Genomic DNA, 20,867 nt, shown 5'->3' with positions numbered 1-20,867 from the left:
GTACATAGGAGTTGTGCTATAAAGGTCATAAGTCCACCTGTAGAAATTTATACGGTCCAAGCGAGGGGGGCATCAATGTACAGTGCTGAACTCTGGGGTCACTGTTTAGCTAATGTCCTAACTGACAGAAAATCATTTTATAAGACAGCTTTTGGGCTTGCCCAAAAGTACCCCCTTAATACCCTTAAGGATGGATTTGGGTATTCTTCCCATTGCAGACCTGATTGCTTCTCGTCCACTCCTCTACTGGCGATGGCTATGGAGCACGCCAGAGTTAGTATATTATAGGGAGGAACTAAAAGCTGTTATGTCTACTTTGGAGGCAGGGAATATCCCGTGGTTGTCTTTTATTAGGAATACATTTTGTGCTATAGGGAGCGAAGACATATGGTCGGCACCAGAGGAGACATGTCCAACCATCTCTAAAAAATCACTAGCAATTGCTTTGAAAGACCACAAATTGGCACACATTTTGCAGTCAGTAGACTCCTCCAGCCTGACCTCTGGGTTCCTGGATGCAAAAGAGCACTATCATTTGGAGTTGGTGAGGATTTTATTCAACCACCTGCAGCAAAGAAACTGTTTCTGCAATTTAGGCATGGGACGCTCCCCCTCCATGCGCTTACAAATAAGTGGGCGGGCGCTACTAAACAATTTTGTCCGGGGTGCTTGGTAGCGGAAGAAACTGAAATTGATGTGTTATTCTTCTGCTTGGCATACAACAGGGCCAGATCTAAATGGGTCCTTCAACTTTGCAGAAATCTGGGGATAAGAAACCATAGAGAATTCTATAGGGTACTAAAATACGATACTCACCCAGTTTTTGTTGTTGCAATCTCCAAATTTTTATTTGCTATGTGGTGCAAACGTAGGCGTCTATTGAGAGATTGATCCGAGAACTTAGCCAATTCAGTCTCCTTATGATCATCACTGTGATCCTAAATTTGTAAAAATGTAGGCTGTGAATTTCTTTTTAATATGTTTTGTTTTAATTTATACTTTTAAAGTGATTTTTTAAATTGATTATACTGGTTTTATTGATGAATATAATGCCCATGCTATAGAATTTGCCCTTGTTTGCTGCCCCACCCGTGACTATTGATTTCAGGGGGTGTGACCGTCTACATGTTGATATTTTTCAACTACTTAGGGGTTCTAATGACAATTGTATTTTTTTTAGTTTCTAATCAACATGTTATTTTATGAATTATGTTTTATGGAGAATGTTATTTTATATGTGTTTTTATGGCTGTAATAGCCGAAATAAAGCTTCTTTGACTTGACTTCAGAGCACTGATCATGTCAGATTGGTTAAATGTAAGCAACTAATCAACGGTGTGACTGTCAGGAGATCTGATTTTTAGGGCAACATGGCGACTCCAAGGCTTCAGAAGAGAAATTTTAATAGTTTGATGAATATCTTGTGGTGCCTTCTGTTGAAGCTTGACCTGAGAGCACTAAGGTAGCAGATAGTTTAAAAAGCAACCTTTGGCTCCTGGTCATTCTGTAACTGTCAGCCTTGCATTGTCAATTGATTACAACTGGGACTGATGGACATTCGCTGACTCATCTTTGACCTACCACTTTTGATCATCCTGGACTGAGAGCTCTGCATTACGAACCGTGGGCTGTTCCTGATCAAGGTCAGGGTAACGTTTGACTGACTAGTCTCAGCAAGCATTCTACTCTGGGATGTGTATGAGTAACATTGACTGGACCGAACCAGGCAGCTTGTAATCTGTTTCCTGGCCAATTAATTCTATTTCTAAAAGATGGGAGCTATTATCCACACAATCTGGGGTGAACTGGCAAGAAGGGGCCTTTTTAGTGCTGTCAAAAAATGTAACTTTATTCATGTTGCCCTGATAACATATGCGCCTAAAAGTAATACAAAATATGTACACAGGATTTTGTTAATGTTCTTCAGACGCAAATTTAATTTCGGCTCCGTTTTACTGAACATCTTCTAAGAACCTTAAAATTAGGAAGTATTTCATTGCATATTGTTTCAAGCTTAAAATAGGATTATGGACTCAAAGTCCAAATATAAATCTCAGATCTAAAGTTAAAAAAATCCTAATGTATTACTATAGATCCATGTCAGTCAAGTTTTATATGTACACAGCCATCTACATATGTCTGTCAGTTTACTTCCAATTACATTTGTCATTCACGTGGGCATTTAAAACATTAATAAAGCAACTTTAAGTCAACACAGTTCGATGAACGTATAAGTTAGAGTATTGCGCCACAGCCTTAATCGATGTTGAAGTAAAATATAAGCAGCAACATCTTTTGATAACATTAAATTGAAAGGAAACAACGGCCTCCTTTGTGTCAGCCTTAGGGTCTGTGTGCTGGATGCCAGACAGCTGTGGTGATGAAGAGGGAGAAATGGAGTATTGGATTGGCTAAGAGGACAGAACATATTATTCACTGTAACTGTGGCAGTTCCTTTGCCTTGGAGGTTGAGGCATAACTTAGTTATATACATTATGAACCTTGAGGAGAATCAAATTAAAATTGTGTGATCCTGAAGCTCCAATTTAATGAACTATTAAAATATGACACAATGCAGAGGTAGAAAGTTAACAGTTGTGTTGAGCTATGTAACCATAAATCAATTCACCTGCAATATTTGCTTAGCATTTCATATTATAGAGTACGTATACTTGTGCACTCTAATACGTCACTAGAAAGAATCTCGCCATGAGGTATGATCATGTAAACATGCTAGAATTCCGACTGTGCTTGCCATCAAATGGCCTATGGAGGCATTATTAGGTCTTGTGTTAGCTAAGACCTTTACATTTTAATTAAATCATAAATATAATGTACGTATAGGGGTTTTCAGCCAGATGTCATCATTCCTGTCATTCAAAGTTTTGTTGCCCCCACCACAACATATAGTATGAGACAGGATCAACCCACATCACTTACTGGCACAATGTGCACTTGCATGTATGTAGCTGGTATTTCTATAGCACAAATCTAGTCAAAGGGTAGAGGAGTGTCGTACAGGGTCAAATCAAGTATACAGGTAATGAATTATGGGAGTGGTACCTGGGTTCTTTCAGGAGAAGTGAATGTTACTACATTGTGATGTAGCATGGGGATGCATACGGGGTTGTTCCAGAGCCTGTGTGTGTGTGTGTGTGTGTGTGTGTGTAGATGTGAATTGCTTATTGCAATGTTTGTTCTTTTTTACACTTCTTAGTCTCCTGTCTGAGGGTGTCCTGGTTGCAGGTGTTCCAAGAGTCACCCTGGATGATGAGCTTGGCTGCAACATATGCTGAGGTGCTGTTTGTGATGGCTTTGTAAATGATGCAGCTCTTTTTTTGAAGATGGTGCAGCCTAGCAAGGGGAACCGATGGAATTCCAGCAGGTTGGGGATGATGTTATTATACCACTGTGGAGCTTGAGAGGACATTTATCAGGGTGCTACTACCATGCAGATGCGGAAGTAAAAGGCTTTGAACAGCAGTTCTGAAGTGGGTTTCTGGAAGAAATGGATTCACTTTCTTTGGAAGAGAGAGCAGTTGCTATGCTATCTTTGTTTTCTTTGGTAGTGTGTTTCTTGAGGGTGATGTTGGTGTCCAGAGTCAATCCCAGTTACTTGGCATTCAGTGAAAGTTTTTGGGGTTCGAAGCCAACAAGGTTCATACCATTATAATTTCTTGCTTTTTATTGGTGGGAAATAACTGGAATTAGGTCTTGGTGAGATTGAGTTTCAGGTAGGCGCTGGACATCCCGGACTAGGAGAAGTGTAGGCAGTGTTTGAGGTATTGAAAGTCTGGAGCGGAGAAGACTTTCAAGTAGAGGTTATAGGGATGTCTTGGGACCTGTAGGTGCCCAGGTGAACAATTTGGTTGGATTAGTAGGAGAACCCATGAAGGGCATTGCAGGTGAATACCATTTTAGACTCTTGGGTGTAAATGAGGGTGGAGTGGTTGACTGTGTTGAAACCAAATGAGAGATCCAGGAATATAAGAAAGCACTGTTCATCATCTTCTGTCATTAGGAGAGTGTGATCTACAATGTGCAAGGTAGCGGTCTCCATGCAGCAGTGTGATGTGACGCCCGATTGGTTGCCATGCAGGAGATGGTTATCATTGATATATATGATCTTAGATTTGAGCGTAGGTTACTTTTTAATCATCTAGTAGGTGATTGATGAGCTGGCAGTTGGCATGGTCACACAATCTAGTATAGGTTTCTGGGATTGGGAGGATTTTGCCTGTCTTGAGAGCTTCTAAGAAGATTGTTTGAGGGAGGCATTGACAACTGCTAGTCTAATCGAGAGAGCATCCACAGAAATGGGTTTGAGGATGTTGAGTATGTTGGTGAGATTGTGAGAGAAGGATTTGAAGGATGACTATTGCTGGTTTCAACGAGAAAGGGTGGGTGTTAGAGGTGGGCAGTCTTGCTGTTATCATACGCAGTCTGATCTGTATTTTTTCACTGAAGAAAAGGTTAAACTTATCTGTAAAGTGTGGGGTAAGAGTGTCAGGCGGGGTAGATGCAGTGCTTGATTATCTTGAAGAGCATTCTGCTTATGTTGGTGGCATAGTACTTTGCTTTGGCTGACCTCTACATGTTGCACGAAGGGACTTCAGTATTATGAGATCACTGGGAATTCTATTTTTTTCCATTTTCTTTTCCTTTCTGTGGATTGAGCATTTATTGTCTACGAGGTCTTTAGAGTACCACTGTGCTGAAGGTTTTGGCTTGCACTTGTGCGTTGTTATTGGAGTGTGACTGTTCACATATGTCACCGTCTCATGGGGGCGGGGGGGGGGTTCAAACCCGAGAAGGAAATTACAGACCTTTCTCTTATGATTAATGTTTACACGCCTGTGTTTGTGCACAACAATAGCCAGACTGCAGCCCCAGGTCCCCAGGACGGAACAGACGACCAAACGAATCCGGTATGGGGCAAAAGAGATTTTAATGTGGCAAACTGAGCAGCAAAGCGAACTGACGCGTTTCAGGTGGATGCCCTTGATCACTTGTATTTAGGTTATCAGTATTTATGCTTCAAGACCGTTTTGAGACTGTTCCCTTGGTTCCTAGAGGTCGGGTCAGAATACTTCTTCCTCTCAGCCTCTTCTACACGGATTGATTCAGTCTCTGCGTCGGAAACCCCTCGGGAGGAAAATAAGAAAGAAGACGCTGGTGACCGTTTGGAAGTTGGTTACGGATAATAGGGTAGGGGCCCGTGTAGGAGGTAACACCTTGCAGCCAAAATAAAACAGTGAAAATGTGACCGCCACCATGCTCTCCGGCTCTATCACCGGTTCTAGTTATAGGTGACCTCTTGTTTATTTGTTTCTTTTTCCCACCCAGTGGTCTGTGAACCCCCGCAGTCGAAACATTACTGGGTTCAGCCACGTTCCTCCAGGAGCGTGGCAGGGCGGAGCGTGATGTTGTTGGCTTCCTAGCTTCTCCTTCTCATCGGGGACTGGCGTTGGTGAAGCTCTCTCGATTCCTATTCAGGTTTGCTTCCTCTCGTCCTCTTCTCCGTTTCCTCCGGCTCCTATTCCACACTCTGCGTCTCGCTCTGTTCCTTTTCCGTTCTCGTCATTTCCTCCCTCACTTCCGATTGGCTCCTGTCTTGAGACGCCATCGGGATTTTTGGAAGCCTTTCTCCTGAAGACTGAACTCTGTGTCCTTAAAGCGACAGTCCGGATACTGGGCCTGTATACGAAGGAAGAGGACCTTGTTCACATGAGTCACAAGGGACTGCGGTGTTCGTTCCCCAGGTCGTCATCAGCCCCGTGACCACATAGTTTTTCAAACAAGTGTTAAAGTCATTTAGAAGGGTGTTAGTGACAATTGAAGCATTATTTTGTCGATCGAGAAGTCTTTGCAGTATCTGAAGGTGTGGTATTTTCTATTGGGTTGACTTCACTTTATTGGTAGGGTGCTAAGTAGGGGCATAAGGAAGACAAGGTGGTTAGTCCAATCCAGGGGTATGGCTCGTTTGCATTAGATTGTTAGTGATGTTGAGAAGATGATGTCCAAGATTTGGCCCTTGGGTGTGTTGGTTGGTCACTATGTGCTGCACCATGCTGAGTGTGTTGATGAGGTTGAGGAGGGTGTCTCTTGTTCCTAATGAGCTTGTGTGGCCTGGGAGGTTAAAGTCACCTAAGAAGATGGTGTGGGTAGGCCAGTTGAAGGTGGTGGCTAGGAGATGTGATAAATTATCAACAAAGTGCTTGTTATGCCCATGAGGCCTGTAGATGAGATGCAGGGTGGCGATCTGAGTTGCAGAGAGTGAGAATTGGCATGTCAGGAGCTCCTTGTAGTTGTCACTTGCTTACCTAGGGTGCAAGACCAAGGGTCTTATGGGTGATAGCAAGGCTTCCTCCCTTCTTATGAGTGTATTACACAACTATGGATGCAATTGCCTGTGGGAAGAAGGATACGTTGCATGTGGGAGTGAACCATTATTCTGTGATGATGAGGGTGTAAAGCTTGTGATAGGTGTTGAGGTCTGTAGTGTCTGGGGCTTGGATTATCATAGAGCAACTGTTAACGAGCATGAGATGGAACGTGTGTTCTGTAATTTGAGGGTGTGTGGAAGTGGAATGTGTATGAGGTTGGGTCTTGTGTAGGTCTTGGTATGATTGTGGGGATGGGCATTTTTGAGTGCTGCATGAGCCAAATGATTATATGTATAATGGGTGTGGCACATGATCAATTTGCACAAAAAATAGTCCCCTTTAACAAGCTTGCAAAGTTTTTCACAAAATTAGCAAAGCCAAAAGTGGGCAGCCAACTCTAAATCTGTTGGTTTTGCCTGTGCTTGTTTTCCTAGTGATGTATCACTATGCTTTTCTCAGTATTATCATGGACATGTTAACAAGGCCATCTAGAGTCCCTGGCCATGTCCTTGGAGCACACTAGCAGAATACGTCTGATCTACTATAGACCTTCAGGCACTCAGAAAACCTGGAAAGACCCCTACCTCCCTTAACATTCCCTATTTTCATCCCTAAGACCACCAGTGCCGGTCCATTTTACAACTTCTTGTGCATAAGATAAACAATATGACAGTGGCTGCAGCCCGAGTTCCCACAAATCAAGTACTCTCTTACACACTTCCCGATCCTTAAAGCCATGCCTCAACAATGTCACAATATCCACATTGGTCGGGTCACATCTGCTGTGTTTACCAGTGTACAGCTGAATGTTTCATTTTTGGGTTGTGAAATGCACTGATGTAGTTCATGTGAACTACAGCACTCCAAAAATACAAAAAAGTTCAAATAGAAGGTGGTGACTTTTTGTAGGCCTAGATGGACAGTGGTGTTAAAAGTGGATGGTGCGTAACGCTGTAACCTGATGAGGCTGCTAGGCTTTATCAACAGAAATGTATGTTGCATTAAAAAGATTTGTGACAGTAAAGGGAGCAGAGATTGGAATGATCCCGAGCCTGACATGATTGCTAATGGCAATTACTGCCTCCTACACAAGAGTTTTCTGTTAATAAATGACGGAAGAGGTTAAGGGCCTTCTAGGATAATCATCTCCTCTGGCAACAAGCACCCCTTATCTGCTCACATCACTGAAACATTGTTGATGCTTAGATTAGTTTAACAGTGAAAGATTTCACTGTCTGAGTCCTCGTTATTCAGCGGAAACATCTGATATGAAGCTCTGATCAAACGTAAGCTGGTTCATAAACTCATGATCTCATCAGTGTGACAACTCTTCATAAGGAGGCTTTCATCTTCCGAGAAAAGAGGGGAATTAGCAGGGGGTCCTCCGTGAGCTCCTTTTGATGAAAAGGTATTTTGTCTTGATTCCGGGTTTTCAAAGAGAAGCAGGAGAGTTGCATAAGTTTGGTACTGAAGCACAGGGGCCAATTTTGATAAAGTAATGCAAAGTGTGCGTGCGTGTTTCCACGTGTCGTGAGAGAGGAGATGCTGAAAGTCGAATTTTAGTTTTCCTTGTAGAGGTGTTTTCAGCTTGACTTGCTGTCATAAGACTAGGTACTGAATAACTGTCTCCCTCAAGGCTGGAGCCATATGCACATTTTCCTTTTCCAGGTCTTCCAATGGACACAATTAAAATTGATCTAGCCATGACAGGTCGTTCTTTGAAAAAGAGTTGAACCACTGATGTAAGAGGGTTCCTGCTGTGGATGTGATGTTAAAGCTAAACTCTTTCATGACTGAAGTATGGCAGAATATGTCTCTGTAGCACAAGGCCTCCTTTAAAGAAGGTGCATCCAGTCTGCATATGGGCAGCCTTCCCTGCCTGCATATACGTCCAGTATACCATTTTAGGTATGCACTATTTGTCATTTACCATACTAATGGAATGCGGCAACATTGTTTTTAGATGGAGTTTGCAACAGTAGCAATTAAAGATAAAGCAGACAATGATGGACGTCAGTGCGCTGCAACCTGCGCTGCAGTTGTATAGCCATGGTGTCCAAGCCATCATGCTTCTCGCTGAGTTCAGAAAGAGTACAGTATTCATAATTTCATATCCTATTACATGAGCTTGTGCTATTGGATTGGAATGTTTAGTGTCTCATAGGTTCTATTTTCGATATTTTAAAATGAACCTGACCCACCTTCATTGATTTTTCTGAGGTAGCACTTACACTCTAGAGAACATTTGATTGCAAAACTGCCTTTTAAAACTGGCTTTTTTGTCGTCATTCCCTCATATGTGGGTTCTGCTGGTCCTTAACCTCTTCGATGCTCAGGACGTGTCAAGGTAGGCGTGTGCTGATGACGTCCGGGAGCCGTCATGACCACGCCCGCGATTGGATTGTTCAGCACTGCGGCGGAATTCGCGCCGCAGTGATGAGGTTAAACTTTCGCACGCTGTTTTACAACATAAAAAATATCAATATTCATTTGCCAAGCCAGCCGATAATTATCAAGGTCTGATCATCCAAGGGCCACAAGAGAAACATGGAGCTCCCAGAATCCCACCTGACTCTGGCACTCGCCTTGTCACTGTTCGTGTAGTAGACGTGTGACGACACTGATGGGGCAGGAGGGATTAGAGCCTATGAATATTTGGGAACAGTAGTGGCATTAGTACCATTTGTTTTCGGCTCCTAATCCCTGTTGATTCCCATCCCTCACAGACGATATTGAGGATCCACCCGAAAGATTATAAAATCGTTCCTGCAAATTGAGACTCTTCGCTCTTCCTGTAACTACCTTCAGATAGCCTGAAAGATAGGATAGAACATTTCCCGTAGTCTGTCATACCCAGTTTGATCATGCACCTTAGCAAAATTAAAGACCACAGTTTCTGGCTGTCATCAAAGAAAGTAATTGTGAGCATGAATCAGTTGAAAACACACAGGTTGTTCACTCCTATTCTGAATTTATCTAACTATGAATGTACTTTACTAGACTTGGTCTATTTCAATAGGTTGGTCCTAGCATTTTAACAGTGACCATTGCAATATATCTAAAGTTTATGTTGCCAGTAGGAAGTGAGACAGAAAGCAAAGTGGCCTGTACCCAGTCCAGTACGTATCATAAATGGGTAATGGTTTGCACTGAACCACCGTTGTGATCTGATTAAATCTAGCCCATTTGCACTGTTGTTCAAGTACTTTGCATTCTTCTGTCACAAGGAGAGGAAATGTGTTGCAATGTTTATGGTGGTATTTACACTTTAAAACTAGGCACTTTTTCCACTTCTTTTGTACATTAAACAGGGCCAAAGCTACAATTTACGTAGTATTTTTTTTTCTCTTTGTCTTTGTGTGAAGTCCCGTCTGCAAATATCCTAAATGAATAAAGCCAGCCTGACGAAATCAGACTGATGAAACTTCATTTTGGCGAAATGTAATGAAGGATTCTTGTTTCCACTTTTTTTAGTAATGCTAACTGAGGCATTCTTGTAGCTTGGTTACCACTTTTGCATGCCTCATGAATATCCGTTACTTTTTACAGAAGATATTCAAGACACCATGACAGTAATGGGGTTATTTATACTAAGCCACAGAAGATTTATTTTGCATCTCTCTAAGTGATCGCAGCTTTGATGACCATTCCCCAGCGATTCAGTTTGGGAGCTATTAAAATCTACTTTGTATCAGTTTCCCTCATGCAAACACCAGAAGTCTCCATCTATTGCGGCATAGCAGAATACAACTCTTGGGGTTTGAGGAGCAAGCCTACCAGGCGAGTCTTAACATATTCACACCAGTTACAGTGCATTCTCACAGGTAGGTTGAGGTAGTACAGCTATTATTCAGCTTTAGTCTTTTTTGAATGAGAAGGTTGTGCACTTGAGTTACAGTTTGGTATGACCTGAAAGTCATATGCCTAATGAAGGCAAATTTTCACAATTGGTAGAAATTTGCCCTGTTGTCTTAGGCCAGTCTACTCCACCAACCTTGTGAAGATTGCAGAAATGTCTTTGCAAGTACTCTGGCTGTCAAAGGCATGGATCATGTTAGTGCTTCCTGAGCAGGGTGGCATGCACTTCATTTGAGGTGGGTCGTTCAGACTGGAGGTGGACTCTCAGAGGAAAGAGGACGTTTGATTGAAGACCAGACTATATTGATATTTAGAAATATTTAAAAATACCGGTAACACGCCTGGTACTAATCACGGTGAATGCGTGCCATTTGAACACTGAGGCAGTCTGCTCTTGTGTGTCCATGTAGCATGGATGGAAAGAAAGGTGTGCACTTTTAAGGAGAGAGCTGTTGGCACCACAACAAACAGGGGCAGAACTTGCCTGGAAGGTAACTATAGTGGCAGAAGCAGCAAGCACAAGGTTTAAATTTGATAATGAGTAACAATAAGTATTTAGGGAGAGGAAGGATGCTCTCCTGGGCACTGCCTACGTTTTCGTCGAAAATACTTTTCGGAGATGGAAGGTTTTAGCTGTGTGTGTGTGTGGGGGGTGTCTTTCAATTGGTGGTGCAATGCTGAATAATTGGACATGGTACTGTAGGGTTTAGAGTTGATTTTAGAAAGGAAGGTTAATTAGCTTCAGCTCCTGAACCGAAAGTAGCTGCAGCGAGTTATTAATTTATCTGACGCCTTAGGAATATTTTTTAATTACCTAGCTAGCAGAGTGCTATCAGTCTGTGCACACAGTATCCTGCGATGAAAGCGCACAGACACTTCAAAACCCACCGGGGCCCAGCTCTGAAATCCCTTAATGTGTATGTGTTTAAGAGGAAAGCATTACATCCCAGGGCAGTTCTCCATTTACTTTTCCTTTCTTCGCACGGCCCCTAATCCCTGCACCTGCAGCCCTTGCAGCAGAGCCCGCTTCCCTTTCTAGGGTCACATGCCCTGTAATCCGCCACCTGCCAACATGCACTTTTGCTCGGGCTCCATGCCACAGAGTCCCACATAGCAATTAGTCACGGCTAGTCATGTGGCCCCTTTGAGTTTCTTTTTTTTTTTTTACCTTCGACACAATAATTATGGTTTACCTCGTACAAAAGCAGTAATTGAGCCGACTCTTCAGAATGGCGGGCACAAGCGCTCCTGGGCGTCTGTCACCCAGTGGCTGTTCTGCCTCGGTTCAGTTACAGAGTTGTGGCGTTACCTCTTTTGAACTGTCTTCTAATGGGCGATAGTGTGTAACTGCATGTAATGCGCACAAAGGTGGAAATGATCTTGCCCACAGTGGGCAATTGCTTGCAATCAGCAGCGCCTTTAATAACTTCTTTAGGAATACCAGACTTCCATCCGGCACTTTTTTTTTATATCTATGGTACCTACAGTGCTTGAAATTGGGAAAATAGGAGTGCAGGTACTCTCTTACCAGAGTGCTGGTACTCTCCAGTTAATAGTATTACATTTCTCTGGAGAAGTGCTGGTACTCTCCCTCTCAAAATAGAAAAGTGCCATTACTCGGTACCGGTCCATTTAAATCACTGGGCACCTAGAACCCAGGGTCTTATATCTTGTTTTTCAGGAGAGGAAAATCATAGGCTGGTTTTCTTAAATGTGTTATCAGGCAAATGTGTCAAGGGTAAGGCACGCTGTTTGGCCTATTAATATTCATTACAAATATGGTTTTTATTCATGGATTCATACGATCGCTGGTCCATTCTCCTTGTTATTCCAATGATTTCTCCTTGAGCCCAGCTCTGTAATTGTATTACACGCTGTCATAATCTATTCTAAAGGAAAGGGATTCTCCCTTGACCAAATCCAGAGTGGAACCTCATGCGCCTGTGACATCCGATTTAGATATTTTTATTTAACAGAGTAAATTTACTCCTCCCACTATTTAGCCGGAGCGGAGATCCATCTTTGACTTTTGCATGGGAGATTAAGTGAGTTTTCCGATTTTCTTAACTATTTCATACGAGGGCTTTTAGTGAAAATGTAGGATTCCCCTACAGTCCGGAAAGGAGAGTGGTCAAGGGAGTGAAGCTAAATGTGCTTGTATGCAACCCATTGTATCGTAGAATCGTTGCTTTTAAAGGGGAAAGTAGAGGGCTATAGCAGGAATCTGGTCCTCATACTTCCTCTCCGCCAAAGAAAGCGGAATGCTGCTTAATGTGTTGTTTCCCATAGTTTCGTTCTCATAAAAATCTTTGCTTTCAGTCTCTCATCACCATCGCCTCCCCACGTTACTGAATGTGAGATGTTTAATTCTTATTTGCCATAAAATAAGAATGAGTGAACCGAAGTACCGGAGAACATATACTTTCTCTGCAGGAGTCTCTCAGTCCTGTGTGACTATGGTTGGTGCCACAAATACCATAACAGTAGAATTACTGAGAGCAAAGCATGAGTGATATATAATTGAGTGTCTAAACCACTTCCTAAACAGTCCTATTGCTGGCTGTAAACTAGCATCTCATACAAAGCGATCTTCTTCCCTTGCAGAAAGTATAGACCCACCTACATCTTTTCCCACTGCTTTTTCCAAGTCCCTTATCTTGCCACCGTGATATCCATTTTGATAAACCACTTTCAAAATGTGATCCTTAATATCTACATAGGGGGTAATTTCTTCATTTATTGTCTTCTAGCATAAAGCTTACAGGGATTTTAAGATCCAGTATACATGTTTTTGCTATGAGAAGGATGATCTTAAATCTTGCTGTTGTCGTAGGTAACTTGCTGAGTCCAGATCCATTAGACATGTTATCCTCAAGTATCCATAGAATAAAGATTGTAGAGTGTGGATTGGAGCATATGTAGTGCATACCGCAAACCAAGTCTACTCTTTCAGCATCATCTGCAGAGGATTCAGTAATGTTAGAAGCATCTGTTCACCTGAAAAGCATCACGAAGAAGGCACTAATGACATTCCATCCAAATATACTTACTTTGTGAAGAGCAACATACCAAGCACAGTGTATCTTCACACCATGGTTGCAATGTTCTAGAATGTACTCAATGCAGAAATCAGTTCAGGATCTAAAACCTCTGGTTGGTTAATATACACCCCATCTGAAGCAATTACCACAATTCTTTGATCCTCATCTAAAACATAAACAGTCCTTTTGACCATATATAGGGTCAATTTCTGTATCGATCAGGAAAACTGTCCAACTGCAAGAGATAGCTAGAAAGAAGTATTACATGGCTCATATTTACTTGTAGTGTCTAAGAATAACAGCTGTTTTACTTAGAGAGTGTTCCCATTGTTTTCCATTTAGTGATGTTGTTCAGTATTCCTACAGTAGTATTTCTTTTTCCCCTTTCACCCCCATCGGGCTCTTTAGCCTTCTCTTTGGAGAAATGTGTCATGGCCGTGACACCCTAATTACAAAGGTTGATAATTACCTACTTTGGTATGTTTTTGTTATTTTCTTTGATGTCACTTCAATTGACATCATCGTTAAGGGTCATGTGATGTCACCCACTATGATATATTTGTTAATCAAAGGACACAGTGTCACTTATGCTACCTCTCGTATTTTGATGACTTGGCATTCATGTCCATATTCATACTCTCTGGCTCTTATGTAGTCTGTGCTCTCTGGCTTTTGTGTGGTCTGTGCTTAAATGTATCTTTCGGATTTATTTAAGACCGAAGAAAAGTCACTGGAGTCATTGCTGCTTTGTCCTGGCTCTTGAGTGTCACTCAAAATGTAAGCCTTACTGTGGATGTTTTCTCCTATTAAGGACTGTAATAAGGAACCGGGGCATGGTGGAAATGCCGTAAATAATTACTAGTAAAATCATTACACAGAGTAAGACTCTTTGCGTGTTTTTGATTTTCAGTCATTTGTATTACTGAGTGGATAGGTCAGAGCAGGAGGGTTCTTGTAAGACTGTATTTATATCTCGGCAAAATGGAGTGCATATGATATTTTTCTATTTATAAATGTCAACTTATGTAGTAGACATAAATTCGTTTTCACTTAGTAAAGGCTGAAACCGGGAAAAGGTAATGAAAATACACAGGTAAGTAGTCTCCCCACAATTGCAGCGTTTGCAAAGAATATATTACTGTCTGTATGAAACCGTGAGGATCTCTTGAGTAAGACCGCAATATACCACAGACCATTATTTAAGAGAGTAAAAATTTGCTTTGTTAGTTCGTCAGTAGGCCAGATTTCATATTACAGTACAAACTGTAATAACCCCGCCTCATTAATGCACAAAACATGCTCTAACCATAAACCATTGTTATACATCCCAGTAGCATCCCCAAACACCCAACCAACCACTAACAGTGTCCATTCAACTACTCATCCTTCCTCTGAAACCACCATCCTTTAAAATATTCCCATCTCATGAACTCCATCTCCAGGGCCTTTGCCATCTTTCTTATCCTCATGTTCACTACTTATTCCTCCCCCTGTCCCACTTTGAGTTAAAAACATTCATCCTGGGACACCAACACCTTGCCGGGCTACTGACTCAAGCAGCTTACCCTGCCGTAGCCTGTCCTAAAGCAGCATACAAAACCCAGTACAGTGAGCTAGAACTCCAACGAAGAAACCATAATCATTCTCCTACACACCACTTAACTTTATAATATTAGTAAAACCTCCCAATTGTTTAAAACCTGTCCCCTCCACCCCCACCTATTTAAAGAAATTCCTGGGCTCCCTCAGAAAACACAAAACGTCCAACACCAATGAGGGATGGAGGGCGACAGAAACGCTGACCTCTCACCCACCTACAGGATCAAACGATCATCAGGGAAGAGGTCAATTCAGCTGTGACATAACCTTAACCCAACCCCCAGTCAGTCCCACATACACTATCCCTCTCAGGCTTGGCCTAGTGCTTGTTGTCCGAAACCCAGGGGGGTATGGCGAGAGGTCATGGAGATGTCATAAGGATGCCTCTTCACAATAAGCACACCCTCTCATCTGGTACCCCAACGACAGAACACTATATGAATTGTGTTTTTGCAAAACCATTTGTGTTTTTCTGCTATTTCAACATGTTAGCCTGCGCAGTCGCACTACATTGATAGCACTCCATAAGACTACTTAAATTTAAACCAAAAGCATGAAGAGTTTTCACCAGTCTGCGAATGTCAGCATGTCTGGTCTTTACTCTTTCCACATGATGTTAACCAGCAGTCGATGACGGCCCCCGCTTCATCCAGCGGCTGAGCGTTGATAGCTGTCCCTGCAGCGAGTGGATGGGACTCCCAGGGTGCTAAACGTGATGAAGGGTCTCAGTGCCCCATCTGTCCCCACCCTCAAACCCACCCAGCAGCGTAGAAAGGGGGTGCGGTAGGTGCGGCCCGCCCCAGGTGTCATCACTGAGGGGGGGTGACAAAATGGCAAAAATATGTTTTTAAACACACATTTTTGACTGGGGATGTCAAGCCGGTGGTGACAATCACCAGTTGTTACCCCATCACCGAGGGGGTAACAAAATGGCAAAAATATGTGTTTTAAACACATATTTTTGCCATTTTGTCAAGCAGGTCGTCATCACTGAGGGGGGTGACAAAATGGCAAAAATGTGAGTTTTAAGCACATTTTTGCGGGGGTGACAAGAAATATTCCGCACCGGGTACCACCTGACCTTGCTACGCCACTGACCCCACCGAGAGTCAGGAAGACACCCCTGGGTGGGTTTTGATTTCTGCACGCCAGGGAGCAGAGGAGTGACTAGGGCTGGCTGGGCCTGCTGGGGCTAACACTGCTGCGCCACGAGCCCCCCGCGTCACCAGCCGCGCGCCCCGCGCGTTCCAGCCCGAGGCAGGTAGCAACAGCCCCCCACCCCAGCAAAAACTGCAAAAGGCAGATGTAAAGCAGGCTTTTTCATTACATTCCTGACGGGAGATTCTATGTGTTGTAACAGGCTTATTGATTCGACAGTTACTCATTTACGAGACCGACACAGCATGGCACGTGTGGAGACATTGTCTGACGCACGCTCGCAGTGTGAATTGTGAGGTACATAAATACACAAGCCTAATAATCGGCTGTGAAAACAAATGAATCATGTTTCACAGGCGGTGTTAATATGGTAATTGCTTGTCTTTTCACTGTGGTTCGGAAAAGCGTCTTTGAAAAAGCCCAATATTTATCCGTCACATTGATTTTCCTCTTTTCTCCCCACAGGAGTTGAGAGCCAGGCAAGAGAAAACCGCTGGTTCGAAATGGCAGAGCTTCCGGATGCCAATGCAGCTGCCTTGGCTACGAGGAGTCGGTCGGACAGAGATGCTCTCTGTTAGTCTAGCGCTTCTCGCTGTCCTCGTCGCCTTCGTAGTGGCGACAACCTTGTGAAACAGGCTACTGTCATCCTGGGGTGATTGGCGTATTCAAGGAAGAGGAACCATATCTGCGGCAATATCTTTCTCAGAAACCAATGTGAACACTGACTATAGTTCTTTAGAGACATTGTGCAAGGCCGAAGTACCATTCAGAACATGTTTTTTTTAAATTAAAGAGCATATTTGGATTTTGTTTTAACCATTTGTTTGGATTTTATCTTATTTTATTGCTCATATTTATATAAAAAGTTTTCGTGTGCCTCCAATCACTGTCAAATGCTTCTCACGTTTTTGGTGAGAAATCCATTACCTAACAATGATTTGGATAACATCTCTTATGGTAAGAGTTGGTCCAAGTGTGTCACATAACACACTCTCCAGAAAAGGGAACATTGAAAAGTGTCCCTGTTTTTTTCATGAGTTGCAAATGGATTAGGATTCCCTGCTTACAGGACTCCATGCATACAGTGTACAATACCTAGTTTAGGAAGATTTTACAGATAAGAGCCTGCCCAATAACATGTCAATTACGAAGAAAATATATTTTTTGTAAAATGTATTGTTTTATTTTGTTTTCTGAAGCAGTTATGTTTTCCGAATAAGTGAAATGAAAACTTGAAAACCAATTAAAATCTTTGGTAAACAATTTTGTGTCTTTTTTCATTGTATAAAATAATATGTAATTGTTGGTTCTTTTGTTCGTTTCCTGGACCCAGAACTAGAGATTCATTAAACTGTTAAATTTAAACATTCATAAATGGCATTTTCTATGGTATGATACCAAACTTTGGCTTCTGACCCTTCTCTTGCATAAAGGCAGAGATTGGTCAAGTGGACATCACTTCTGCTGGGATTGTAGATTGTTTTACTGTATATTCCTGCAAGATTGCAATGAAACACAAGATGTTTCTTTTTAAATATAAGAATGACATTCCCTTCAACACCCACAGCCTGTTTTTTCCTTTCCAATGAGGAACAAGCATTGGCATAGCCAATAGGTCTCAGACGCCTTTGGGACCTTATAAGTGTTTAGCCAGAGCTATTGGCTTTGGCAATGTTTTTAAAGCTATGTTGTAGAGCATTGTGGCTGCTGTGCAGCATGTTGAAAAGTTATAATAAAAAAGTGTTCTAAGAATTTTTGTTACCCTGTTACCAAGAAGACATTATGAACTAATGAACGCCCATTTACTAAAAAAAAGTTCTACTTTTGTTTGTCCTTGCAATGCTGGTATCTTCTTCCTGCCTGTTCAAACTAGATATATAAGACCTTAAAAGAGAAGAAGAAAATCCCATCTCACATAACAATAAACAATTTTAAAAATGCCACCCGAAAACATCTTCCCCAAACTCTGTGCTGCTGGCAAGTTCACATCGAGGGGAACACTGATGGAGGACTCGGCCATTAAATGCAAAAGGACTTTTGCGGATCAAGAATGTTTGGGACCCTCAATAAGTACTTTCCAGAAAAGTTTATCGACAAGCCCATCCCTAGAACTGAGGAAACAACTAGAAGTCGAGAAAAAGTAATTACAAACTGTTTTCACATCCAAAGCAGAAAAACATTTGTAAATCAAAAATGATGCCATTATGATCTGGAGAGCTGGTGTGACGAATGATAGTAGGTTAGGCTGTATTTACTCTCAAATATGTCTTATAATAGAGTGATATATATATATATATATATATATATATATATATATATATATACGTTAATTTATGAGATCTTGTTCTGAATTGTTTATTTGAAACTGTACTTGATCAGATATTACTATTAGTATATTGTATAGGGTTATTAAATACCAATAAAGAGCGTTGCACAAAAAAGTGACATTTTTAACACCTTCTGTCACCATTTACTGGAAGTTGCATTTGTAGCCTCCCAAGATATACTGACAGGCAGTAACGCTTGTAGCATCCTCAGACACCCAATGTCAAAGTGGCAATTATATGATTCCAAGACCACCACTGTCAGGAATTGGCAAGCGTAACATCCAGTATCAGTAAGTAGTGCAGGTAGTATCCCCTGACACTCATTGTCAGTAAATCGAAATGTAAACACCCCAAAGCATTCACAGTCAAACAGTACCACTTGTAATATACCCAGATACTCATTGTAAGTAAGTTGAATGCTTAACACTCCACATCACACACAGCCAGAAAAAGGTACTTGTAATATCACACAGCATTCGCTGTCTGAAACTGGGATGTGTGATATCGGACCAACTATCAGAAAATGGCATTTGTAATATTGTGATACTCAAAGTCAGAAGTTGGCGCTTGTAACGTTCCACGAAACAACGCCAGTCAGTGCAAAATATAACATCACAAGAAATTCCTTTTTAGAAAGTGCCACGTAACACTCCACAGCTAACAACCGGAGCTATCCAATGCTAGAAATAGACATTGGTAACATCTTCAACATATAATTTCGGAAAATAGAACATAAGCATCCCAAGGCATCGAACATGAAAATGCTGCGCTTGGTTTCCTTAATATACATAAAATAAAATTATAGAAAGTCTCACTCATGGCATCTGATCACAAAATGTGACACTTTTACTTTTTTCACCCGAAAGCACTCACTGTGAGAAAGCAAAATGTGTAAGATCAGGTAAAATCATGTCAGAAAAGAGCTCTTCCAGTCTACCAATACATTTAATGGCATATGTTGGAAACTGCTAAATCTGATAACATCTACGAAATACAAGTCCCTGAAGTGGAAGGTTGTTAAATACACTGGTAGACTGAACAGTGAGCATATTAGATTACAAAACTATTTGTTAAAGAAAGTGATTCGGATGTTAGAAAATGGAAAATGAATACATTAAGTGTGACAGCTGGGGAGCCCTCAAAGCTGCACAACAATGGTCCTATCTTGCCACAAGTACGCAAGCAGAACATTTCAACACTTGCCTTCTATGACACGTTTGGGGGGTGGTGGGGGTCGGACTCTGCCCACCCAGCAGCATACACTAGTCCAAATACCAGCTTGCCCCATTTAAAAGGGAAAACAGAGGATAGTCACTAGAGAATAGCATGCTCTGCAGTAGAGGGAGGGTGGCGATGTAGTATAGGTAACTGCACAACCGGGGGACACAGTACTCTGGTTGGAACTGAACAAGAAGGTTAGGGATGTTACTGGGCAAGGATACACACGAGCCAGTCCAGAAAGACGTGCAACCAGAGCATTTCCCTACGTGTGTTACTTACAGCGCAACATTGACCGGAGAGCAGAAAGAGATAAGCAGCTGTCTGAAACCTACGTGTCCAGATTCGAACTTTGCATTCTGAAAGTTGTAGTACTGTTTATCTTATCCAAATGAGAACCAAATGTCACAGAATATCTGAAAAAAATCCCAGCTGGATCAACTACTCAATGAGAAACCTGGTAAAATGAAGAGCGCTAGTATATTACACTTTGATCAACTTCGGCATTTAGTTATAAACATTGATGTAGCGCTTGGGTGTAAAGAGACACCTGGGGTCGATGACAGTCAGAAAACCATCTACCGTTCTGAAATTTTATTTAGGCCAATGCAAGGCCACCACAACAAAAATGCATTAGTTGGTGCAAGCAAACTGAAAGCTCACGGGAAGCGAAATATTGTTTCACAACGCTCTAACTGGAAGTCAAGCTACAAAATCCGTGTTCACAGCAAGCATGTTGGTTCCCCCTAGGTTGGCGCACATTGTCTTAATACACTGCAAATCTGAATTAACCCACAGACGCGATAATCTGTACTATTGTTTAGTTTTATTACCGTCGGAAGCGGCGGACTAGGCTATGAGTAGACCACCAACCTGCTACTATACTGGACGCCTAAACGCTTCTATGCCCCATGAAAAGATACCACACCCCCTGCAACAGTCATAGTTGCCCATCAAGTCTCACTCGGGTTAAGCCTTTATGGCTTTTCTGTTCTTCGAGCCTCAGCCTTGTAATCACCCAAACGACTCAGGCAGGGTTTTGGGTAATGGGCACATGGAGGGAACTTCTGTTCGGTTTGGTACAGGGGCGATGCTGCCGAGTACTTACCTGGAGGACTCCACTTTGAAGCTGCCGCATCCAACAGGCAAATCTTGCCAAACAGGATCCCGTTCACGAAGGGCACAGCATGTCTCTCTCTCAAACATGAGGCAGCGCCGGTCTGCTTTTCAAGAGGACCAAGCCCTCTAGAAGACGGCCCCCAAAGCAGAGCACTGCTTAA

The 20,867-nt window shown here is 42.2% G+C and overlaps 1 protein-coding gene across 1 annotated transcript in view; it reads left to right on the top strand.

Annotated features, from left to right (window-relative positions):
- CDKAL1 (CDKAL1 threonylcarbamoyladenosine tRNA methylthiotransferase) overlaps positions 1 to 17,305 on the top strand; it is a 2,471,408-nt gene extending 2,454,103 nt beyond the window's left edge. Inside the window, exon 15 of the mRNA XM_078687932.1 lies at positions 16,508 to 17,305. Within this exon, the coding sequence (XP_078544058.1) occupies positions 16,508 to 16,672 (165 nt within the window). The 3' untranslated portion in view covers positions 16,673 to 17,305. The remainder of the gene's footprint in view (positions 1 to 16,507) is intronic.
- Positions 17,306 to 20,867: the final 3,562 nt, after the last annotated feature.

The sequence above is a fragment of the Lissotriton helveticus genome, chromosome 4_1, assembly GCF_964261635.1.
Source record: "Lissotriton helveticus chromosome 4_1, aLisHel1.1, whole genome shotgun sequence".
NCBI classification, from domain to species: Eukaryota; Metazoa; Chordata; class Amphibia; order Caudata; family Salamandridae; genus Lissotriton; species Lissotriton helveticus.
Note: the sequence above shows the minus strand (reverse complement) of the source record. Positions and strands in the feature narration are given on the sequence as shown.